The sequence below is a fragment of the Danio aesculapii genome, chromosome 16 (genome assembly GCF_903798145.1).
Source record: "Danio aesculapii chromosome 16, fDanAes4.1, whole genome shotgun sequence".
NCBI lineage: Eukaryota > Metazoa > Chordata > Actinopteri > Cypriniformes > Danionidae > Danio > Danio aesculapii.
The window spans coordinates 4,943,731-4,955,077 of NC_079450.1; the positions used below are offsets into that span (position 1 = coordinate 4,943,731).

Genomic DNA, 11,347 nt, shown 5'->3' on the forward strand with positions numbered 1-11,347 from the left:
TAAAATGGTTCTATGGATGTTAAAGGTTCTTCGTGAAACCATCAATGCCAAAAAAGAACCTTCATTTTTAACAGTAGTAGTTTTTCCATCTACCAGCAATCCCTTATTTGACAATATTATTATTAATAGCAGAAGTAGTAGTCAGTGTTGGGGAAAGTTACTTTAGAAAGTAATGGATTACATTATTAATATACTCCCTCAAAAAAGTAACTAGTTGTGTTACTTAGTTACTTTTTATGGTAATGCGTTACGTTTGCTGAGGCTTGATCTCTTTCAGAACTTTTTTTTTCAGCAATTTATTTTTTAAAGCTAATTAATTAAAAAGTCCCTTCCATTACACTTTTAAAGAGTAACTCAAATAATATTACTTTAGTAATGCCTTACTTTACTCATTACGTAGAAGAGTAATGTCATTATGTAAATTATTGGTGGTTCATTTCTATTTGGCGACCCCTGATTAATCAGAAACTAAGCCAAAGAAAAATGAATGAATAATAATTATTATTAGTATTAGTAGTAATAGTAGGTAGTACTATAATTATTAGTATTATCATTCATTCGTTTTCCTTCGGCTTAGTCCTTTTATTCATCAGGGGGTCACCACAGCGGAATGAACCGCCAACTATTGCAGCATATGTTTTACACAGCAGATGCCCTATGCAACCCAGTACTGGGAAAACACCCATACACATTCACACACATACACAACAGCCAATTTAATTAGACAGTGCTAATCACTAAACCACAGTGTCGCCATTATTATCATTATTAATTGTATTATTATTATTATTTTTATTTACAACACTTTAAAAATGCTGGGTTGTGAAATATAGACAAACAAAACTGTTGTGGCAAAAATGGTCATTTCAGTTTAATTGAAAAATAATGAACGCAAACACTGGATTAAATATGCATAAACCCAACATTGGGTTACTTTTTTATTATAACATTTTGAACCCAGCCATTTTTAGAGTGAAACAGCTGAATACAGACATCATTGAAAGCTCTTTTTATCCATAACAAAAAATAAATAAACCAGGAACGCCAATGTTTGCTTTTGTTCATTGCATATTGCCTCTATCCACCAGCAGATGATGAAATGACAGCACTTTCCCACTCCCTTCCTCAACAGCCGCCTACAGTGCATTCCTATCAAAAGAAAGGAGTTTGGCAACTCAAAACAAGCCCTTTGGCTTTCACAGGAGGGCTGGCTGTGGTTTAGAGGATGGGCATTTCAGGGCGAGGCAACATTTATTAACATGACATTCAACACACACTTACTGAACTAATTCACCTCAGACATACGGCCAACCTCAGCTTTTCTATTGGTAAGTGTCTTTTAAACTTCTTTTGTTGAGTAAAACCATGTCTATAAATTGCTAAACTGCTGATCTGATATCAGGGGAGTGATGTCTTATGTGATTTAAAGCGTCGATTGACAAAAAAGGGATGTTGTTTACATTATAGAAACGAAACCGAGTACTTTTGTTGAGTAAAAGTCAGTGTATAAACTGCTAACCAGCTTTCCTGAGGTAATTACCGTCTATAAATTGCTAAACTGCAGTTCGGATATCAGGAAAGTAATGTCATATGAGATTGAAAGCGTCGACTGACACAAAAAAAGTGTTGTTGTTTACATTATAGAAACGAAACCGAGTACTTTTGTTGAGTAAAAGCCTGTCTTTAAGTTGCTAACCTTCTGTCCTGAGGTAAAAACTGCTGTTCAGATATAAGGAAAGTGATGTCATGTGAGATTTAAGCGTCGACTGACAAAAAAAGTCATGTTGTTTACATTATGAACACGCAACCGAGCAGTGCTGCGTCTTATTTGTTGCTGATAATCTGTTTTTCTGCTATTTCTTGTGCAGCTTGTGAAAATGGAGCCTGTGTCTGCAGCAAACACACAGTTTTCCCTCAACCTGTTCAAGAAGATCAGCGGAGCAAACGCATCAGGAAATGTGTTTTATTCTCCTGTCAGCATCTCCTCGGCTCTGGCCATGGTGTCGCTCGGTGCCAAAGGAAACACCGCAGATCAGATGTTTAAGGTGACTGAACATTGTATTAATGTTTTTTTGTACTTTTTTTTTTACTCATATATAGAGATGGGAAGAGAGAGTGAGTGAACAAAACCGGGAAGTTACGCAATATTACGCAGCGAATGCAACTGAAATTTAAAGAAACAGCGCACCCGACGTTGACACTGCTCAAATCTTTCCTTTTATGTGTAATAAGAAAACACAAGCCCGGATTAAAAATTCAGAGGCCCCTGGGCACATTGTCTTGTAGGGTCCCTTAACCGGCCGCACCCCAATAGTTAAATTAAAAAATAAGAATATTATATTATTTTTTATTTTTTAATAAAATGAATCTATAATGTATTGCCCCATTTTAAATAAATGATATATAGTACATAAATTTATAGTCTACAAAGATTTTACTTTTAAATCACACTGATAAAAAAATACTAAATAAAAACTAGTGAAAATTAATTAATTTTAGTATACTACAAGTTCACTGAAGCAGTACTAGTATTAATATTTCCTTTCTATTAAAAATAAATGTATTTCCAATCTGATAAGTAATGGGGAAAAAAGAAGAATGAGTTCATCAGACGCTGGATTCGAACCGCATTGATGATCAGTTGCATCAAAACATGATGCCACGTGCTTTACGAACTACGCCACTCACGCTGCTGTCAAGCGCTCTATAGTTATGTTGTCTCTGTTGATCAAACACTGATGGGAGAAAATCACTCAAATAGCTTATTCCAATGAGGTGCGCTATTTGCTCTTATTAGCCTAAATAGACACTCCAGAATCTACATTTTCCCCCCTCGCAGGGGCCCCAAGTGCGCACGGGCGCCTGGGCTTGTGCCCATAAAGCCCATTGGTTAATCCGGCCCTGACAAAACATGTCAGATTTTTGTTCCTCTAATATAAAGACCTGTTATATGTTGACTCTGATTAGATTTATATAGCTTTCCTGTAATCATTTATTTCATAATCTATAGCACAGATGCCCAAGCTTTTACATATAAATGGCCAAAAACTAAATATCATTGCGAGCCTTGGGCCGAAGGTAAATTTAACCAAACTATATCACATTAATATTGCCATGGGTAATTACCAGGGCCAGACAGAATCTGCTGACGTTTTTGCTATTTCTGCTGAGAATTTTGTACAAAATCTGCTGATTTATGCGGAATGATTTTGGGAGTATCATAACCAAAAACTTCATATATGAAACAAAAAATAATATGTTTTTCACTTTTATTTATTGATCTTTACAATGCAAATCCAATTAGATCCACTTATTTGGTAAACAAAGCAAGTCTCTGATATAATATATCCACTAAAAGATGGAAATTATTACTAAACTTATTAATTAAATAAATCATATGTAATAAATTATACAATTAAAATTATAAAAATATATATATTAAATCACAATAATATTAATGAACTTAATTAAAAAACTTAAATTCCAAACATTTACACAAGTAAATACATAGACTTAATGATGGGATAAAAACCTGTGGATTTCTGCGCGCGCAGATTCTGTGTGAGCCAAATAATTACCTAATTTATTTCATAAAATCAATAATAAATAGAAAACATTACATTAAATTGATGCAGTATAACCAGCAATAAAAACAATCATATTTGATTCACAATGGAGTTCAATGCTGAATACACTAGTCAAGCAGAATCTGCCCTTGCTTTGACTTACTCTCCAAAGTGCATTGTCCTCTATTTGTCAGGTTACTATGTAAATTTAAACAAAATCTGATTCATTTACATAATTTATTTGAAACATTTCAATTCAGATAGCTTTTAAAAATAAAAACAAACTAAAGAATACATTAGACTTGAAATGACAATCACTAAACCATCCCCATAATTCTCTCTCTCTTCTGAGATGGAATGGAGGGCCAAATTGAAGGTTATCATGGGCCAACTTTGGCCCACGGGCCCTAGTTTGGGCATCTCTGCTCTATAGGCTAATAAATTACTTAGCTTACCCTTTCCTTTGTTTTCTTATTTTTCTCTTTGTAAGAATGCAGTCAATGCAACTTGTATTTTCCTTCTTATATATATTAATCTCCTGCTTGTGTTTGTATATTTTCATTCATAAACAATAAAAAATAAAAGAACGCTCACCCAAAAATAGACAACATAAACTTAACCATAATGATAACATGAATGAATTCACACTGCGCACGATTATATTTACTAAAAGCATATGGATGGACAGTTCTGTTTTCTCCAGCTTTAAATCATGACATTGGATGGATTCTGATTGGTTGACATTGTTTTTTATGAACTTATGAAGTTATTTGATGTTGTTGCTCTGTGCTGATGTTATTTATTTATATTTACATCTTTAATGTTCAAAGAAATTCTTAATTGAGATTAGACCAGTGTTATTTTTAGCTGAGAAGGCATGACATAAACAAAAGTGACAGCATTAATCATCCTTTCAATCATTTATAGTTACTCAAAAGCCTGAGGATGCAAAAATAAACAATTTTATTTGACAGCACACGGTAATAAGTGTCCGTATTTTGTGATTCACAAGTATTTTTCCATTTATTTCCGGTTGTGAATTGCATTATGGGATGTTGATCTCTGCCCTGTCGTCTTCAACTCAGTTTAACAAAGTGACTTTTACTGTCATTTTAGTAGCTTGAAATAATATAATGCAGGCATGTCCAAACTCGGTCCTGGAGGGCCGGTGTCCTGCAAAGTTTAGTTCCAACCCCAATCAGACACACCTGAGCTAGCTAATCAAGCTCTTACTACATCCTTGCAGGTGTGTTGAGGCAAGTTGGAGCTAAAATCTGCAGGACACTGGCCCTCCAGGACCGAGTTTGGACACCCCTGATACAATGTATAAGAAATATTACATAGAGAAACAAGTCTGTAAAATAACAGAAAATGTGCTGGCAGTTTATTACAAGGTTTTTGTAGTGTAATATACAACACCAACCCAGACAATATAGCACTTTAAACTATTAAAATGTTCATTAAAATCACTTTTTAAACATCTTTTCAAGGTTAAAAGTTGTTAAAAGAAAGATATAGATCCCATAATGCAATTCAAAAGCAGAAATAAATGGGGGAAAATTAAATATGAATCACAAAATATGGAAAACTGCTAATTTACATATATTCTTACAGTGCATGTGTTCCTTCAAGTGCATTTTAAGCTGTCTTAAATGTATCTACTAAACAAATATTCATCGTTATCAGTTGTTTTTTACTCTGTGTAGGTCTTGGGATTTAACAGTCTTCCCAAATCAGCCGGAGCGACTCCGGAAGCTCATCAATCGATGACGCAGCAAGCTCAAAAGCCCCAGATAACATGTGGAGCCAAAGATCAACATGGACAAGCAATGATGCAACAAACACAAAAGTCTGAGTTACCTGCAGAACTCAAGGTTCGCAATCAGTGTTTACATGAAACATTAAGCTAATTACTTCATATCTGAAAAACTGTAGATTTAGATTTGTGTAATTATTTTAATTTAATATGATATTGTTGATGTACACAGAAAGGTCCTTCGGTGGAGCAAATTCACTTAAGCTTCAATGAGTTTATGAGTGAACTGAACAAACCAGGAGCCCCGTATGTGCTGAGTCTCGCCAACCGCCTCTACGGAGAGCAAACCTACCAGTTTGTTGAGGTAAAACTCAAATCATTCTAGACTTTCTCAAGTTCTCAACTCTGTTACAACTTAATGATTTTCAATGTTACAGAAATTCCTCAATGATGCAAAAAGATACTATGGAGCCGGACTGGAGAAGGTGGACTTCAGAAATAAATCAGAAGCTGCACGTGTCAACATCAACACATGGGTGGAGAAAAACACACAAGGTAAAAACCAATGTGAACTTCGAAAACCAGCAGGAAACTCCAAATTTATTACATTTTGTGCTGCAAAAATAAGCATCATATCGATGTAATATGTCAAATTAACCATTCAAATCAAAGCTAAAAGTGAAAAATGTTCATTTGTATTGTAGAGAAGATCAAGGATTTGCTGCCGTCAGGAGCCATTGATGCAATGACCAGACTGGTTTTAGTGAACGCCATCTACTTCAAGGGGAACTGGGAGAAGAAATTCCCAAAAGAAGCCACCAATGATGGGCAGTTCAAGCTGAACAAGGTGAGATTTCAGGCTCTTGTTCAATTTAAGTGTCTAAAAATGAGAGATGAGAGTTATAAAATGTAATTGATGCTTTGCAGAATCAAACTAAACCGGTGAAGATGATGCATCAGAAAGCTAATTTTCCAATAGCTTCGATCCCAGAGATGAACAGTCAGGTTCTGGAGCTGCCGTATGTGGGGAAGAATCTCAGTATGTTGATCATCCTTCCAGATCAGATTGAAGATGCAACCACTGGCCTTCAGAAGGTGAGACTGATTTTGTAAAAAACAAAGGTTTCAAAAGGGTTTGGAATCAGCGCATGTTTTTGGAAGAACCTTTGAGTTCTTAAAATAACCTTTTTTCTTTGTGTGAAGAGTCTCTAAATATATTCTTTTGTGTAACTTAAAGGTTTCATGAATACTAAAGACTCTTCTCTGAACTATCAGCACTCAGGTTCTAAAAGTGAAGACTCCATTCATTCTCTCAATAGAAAAATGCATGATTGCATAAATCCAATGTGGTGTCAAATACTGTACAGGCAAACACAACAGTTGGGTTACAATATATATAGAGACAGACCTGTTGTGAGATCTCTGAGGTTGTTAATCAATAGCATGTTCTTTTGTTGAGATGTTCATGTTATTGTTAAAGCTATAAGATTTAATATTAGAATTATTCATGAAACTACATCTTATATGATGCTCACTCTAAAAATGCTTAGTTTTCACTCAGCATTGGTTCAAATATGGACAAACCCAACCATTGGGTTAAAGAGTATAATTTAAATGTAATGTAAAAGTGTACAAAAAACCAACACTAGCTATGTTTTTATCCACCTATTTTTGTGTGCTTTTTGGACATGCGCATAAAGTAGGTGGATAAAAACATAGCTAGTGTTGTTTTGTTTTTTTACATTTTACATCTGGTTGATGGAAACTCCAAGATGCAGATAAAGAACATATGCGCATAACTGAGTAGGATAAACTTTTTATTCGATAAGAAAACATGCGCATAAACTATGATGGAAACACTTTTATTGAACAAATTCCAGTATGCGCATTAAAAAAGTCATGTGATTTTGTTATAAGAGATCATGTGTTGGTATAAATGTGTGTGAATGGACAAACCAGCAGGCTGGCCACACTGTAAAACATCTGAAATGTTGTTTTGGTCATTCTAAAATGCCTTAACCATTTCAGGATTAGTGTTATTATATTAATAATGACCTCCAGATTGTCAAGAGCATCTGTGCTCTGCATCTTCTAATGCCACCACGCGTTCATTGCGTTTCGTCATTGTCTTCTGAGGCGCAAGATATTTGGCGCCAGTTAATCAGGAAGTGACAATTTTGTTCTCTTTGACTCATTGGATGGAAGCGCTGCTTTATTCTTATGTCTTTTATGTGATATTCCAGTTTTGCACAAAATTAATTCGTATATTTGGATGGAAACATAGCTACGGAGGTTTTTTTTACTGCTATACCAATCATAGGCCAAAGCAAAATGCAATAATGGGCTTTTAGCTTCAACTGTTCCAATGAAGCACCATGATCAAAACAGACATTTGGAAATTTGGGACTTCAGTGTGCAAAGACCTTAAGGTTGCATGCAAAAACTCATACTTCCCTACTATATAGTTAATATAGATAATATACACTCACCGGCCACTTTATTAGGTACACCTTACTACTACCGGGTTGAACCCATTTTGCTCTCAGAACTGCTTTAATCCTTTGTGGCAGAGATTCAACAAGATACTGGAAATATTTCTCTGAGATTTTGCTCCATATAGACATGATAGCATCAGCAGATTTGTCAGCTGCACATCCATGCTATGAATTTCCCATTCCACCACATCCCAAAGGTTCTCTATTGTATTGAGCTCTGGTGTCTGTGGAGGCCATTTGAGAATAGTGAACTCTTTGTCATGTTCAAGAAACCAGTCTGAGATGATCCGCACTTTATGACATGGTGCGTTATCCTGCTGGAAGTAGCCATCAGAAGATGGTACACTGTGGTCATAAAGGGATGGACATGGTCAGCAACAATACTCAGGTAGGCTGTGGTGTTGACACGATGCTCAATTGGTACTAATGGACCCAAAGTGTGCCAAGAAAATATCCCCCACACCATTACACCACCACCACCAGCCTGAACCATTGATACAAGGCAGGATGGATCCATGCTTTCATGTTGTTGATGCCAAATTCTGACCCGACCATCCGAATGTGGCAGCAGAAATGGAGACTCATCAGACCAGGCAACGTTTCTCCAATCTTCTATTGTCCAGTTTTGGTGAGCCTGTGTGAATTGTAGCCTCAGTTTCCTGTTCTTAGCTGACAGGAGTGGCACCCGGTGTGGTCTTCTGCTGCTGTAGCCCATCCGCCTCAAGGTTGGACGTGTTGTGTGTTCAGAGATGCTCTTCTGCAGACCTCAGTTGTAACGAGTGCTTATTTGAGTTACTGTTGTCTTTCTATCAGCTGGAACCAGTCTGGCCATTCTCCTCTGACCTCTGGCATCAACAAGGCATTTGCGCCCACAGAACTGCTGCTCACTGGATATGTCCTCTTTTTCAGACCATTCTCTGTAAACCCTAGAGATGATTGTGTGAAAATCCCAGTAGATCAGCAGTTTCTGAAATACTCAGACCAGCCCGTCTGGCACCAACAACCATGCCACGTTCAAAGTCACTTAAATCACATTTCTTCCCCATTCTGATGCTCGGTTTGAACTGCAGCAGATCGTCTTGACCATGGCTGCATCCGAAACCGCCTACTACTCAGTAGGTACTGCATTTGAATGTAAACGTACTACTCGGCCATTAGAAAAGTACGTTCTATTCACTCCAGAATATTGCCGGAAGTAGTAGGTACTTCCGGGTACTTCTCGCATACTGATTTTAGCGTACTGTATAGTATGGAAGTATGCGGTTTCGGACGCAGCCCGTGTCTACATGCATAAATGCATTGAGCTGTTGCCATGTGATTGGCTGATTAGAAATTTGCATTACCGAGCAGTTGGACAGGTGTACGTAATAAAGTAGCCGGTGAGTGTAGTCTAATTTAATATAGACCTGCACGTTAAGTATAATGAAGGACCATAGTCACAGCAAAAAATCTTCTTCTCTAATTTCCTACTGAAAGAAAAACATCAGCCCAGTCTGCCATGACCTGGTGTTGAGTAAATTAGCAGCACATTTTCTCTCTTGAAACAGTGCCTTGAGCAAAGACTTTAGAATCCCGATGGGGAAAGTGAATGGAAACAATACTTCTGGAACAGAGGGCATGGAAAAAATGGGTGGTGCTGAAGGTTTCGAAAGGTTTTAAAAACATTAATAAGCATGACTTAACATGACTAGGCTTACTGATGTGCATTACCAGTCATTTCTGAGGAAGTATTAACATGATAGTCTAATTTGTTTTGTTCATATTGTTCTGTTGCTATTGGACCTAGTGTCTGGAAATAAAGTTGAACATGACTCTCTTATCCTCCAGCTTGAGAAGGCACTGACCTACGAGAAGCTCATGGAGTGGACCAAACCGGAAGTGATGCGTCAACAGGAAGTTCAGGTTTCTCTGCCCAAATTCAAGATGGAGCAAACCTACGACATGAAGAGTCTTCTGATCAGCATGGGGATGGAGGATGTGTTTGACCCACAGAAGGTTAATCTAAAAGGCATGTCCTCCAGCAATGACCTGGTGCTGTCCAAGGTCATTCATAAAGCCTTCGTTGAGGTCAATGAAGAAGGAACCGAAGCGGCTGCGGCCACTGGCGCCGTAATGATGGTTCGGTGCTTAAGAATCACACTGTCTTTTAATGCAGATCATCCGTTCCTTTTCTTCATCCGACACAATCCCACCAAGAGTATTCTGTTTTACGGACGCTTCTGCTCTCCATAAACCCGTTCTGCAGACTGAGACTGACAGCTAGTTTTGCTGGTTATCTATAGTGTGTATGAGGAGCTGAGACTCAGGATACGTTTCTGTAGATCATAGGTGTTAAAGCCAATTCCTGGAGGGCCGCAGCTCTGCATAGTTATGCTCTATCTCTAATCAAACACAGCTGATGCAACTAATCAACATGTTCATGATTCTTTTGAGCACCTCGATTATTTGCATCAGCTGTGTTTGATTAGGGTTGGAGCAAAACTGTGCAGAGCTGCGGCCCTCCAGGAATTGACTGTGACACTTATGCTATAGATCAGTGATCACCAAACTTGTTCCTGGAGGGCCGGTGTCCTGCAGATTTTGGCTCCAACCCTAATCAAACACACCTGAACAAGCTAATCAAGGTCTTCCTAGGTATACTAGAAACATCCAGGCGGGTGTGTTGAGGCAAGTTGGAACTAGATCCCTCCAGGACCGAGATTGGTGACCCCTGCTATAGATTATACAGGAAATTGTTAGCAGTGTATGTGTTCTCACTCTAATATTAACAAGGTTGCATTGTCCTGAGTCTCATTTATTGATGATAATCCAGTGGTTGTGGTCTCAGCGCGTCATATTTAATCAGTTTACATTAGCATTAAGCATTGTTTCCTGCACTAAACGAGACTTCAGATGCCTTCAGTAACAGTATATGCAGCAAATACAATTAATAAAGTCTGCTTTGTCCAAAATATTATAAACTACTGTTAATAAATTTGTTCATTGTTTGTTTTGAAAGGGTGTTGAAGGGGCAAAGCATGGAAAGAGATGAAATGTTTTATTTCATGAAATTCACATCAGGGTGTATATTAATTCATTTTCTTTTCAGCTTAGTCCCTTTATTAATCAAGGATCGCCACAGTGGAATGAACCGCCAATTTATCCAGCATATGTTTTACACAGCGGATGCCCTTCCAGCTGAAACCCATCATTGGGAAGCGCCCACACGCTCTCATTCACACTCATACACTACGGCCAATTTAGCTTACCCAATTCCCCTAGAGCGCATATCTTTGGACTGTAGGGGAAACCGGAGCACCCTGAGGGAAACCCACGCCAACACTGGGAGAACATGCAAACTCCACACAGAGATACCCAGAGTGTATATGATGATATATAATTAATATCAATAAAAAGGTTTATCTTATTTGTTCCATATAAAAGTGTCCAAAACTCTCCAATAAGAGTTTTAAAGAAGTGAAGTTTATTTATGAACTAATTTCGAGAGGTTCACATGCTTATGATTGACCTCAGCCGGTCCTGCTTTAGCT

The 11,347-nt window shown here is 37.5% G+C and overlaps 1 protein-coding gene across 1 annotated transcript; it reads left to right on the forward strand.

Moving 5' to 3' along the window:
* Positions 1-1,154: 1,154 nt before the first annotated feature.
* LOC130242812 (leukocyte elastase inhibitor-like) lies at positions 1,155-10,768 on the forward strand. The gene is made up of 8 exons (XM_056474737.1): positions 1,155-1,328; positions 1,869-2,045; positions 5,273-5,440; positions 5,555-5,686; positions 5,760-5,877; positions 6,027-6,169; positions 6,250-6,417; positions 9,645-10,768. Exons 2-8 carry the CDS (start codon positions 1,878-1,880, stop codon positions 10,047-10,049), a joined length of 1,302 nt encoding a protein of 433 aa, XP_056330712.1. The 5' UTR covers positions 1,155-1,328; positions 1,869-1,877; the 3' UTR covers positions 10,050-10,768.
* Positions 10,769-11,347: the final 579 nt, after the last annotated feature.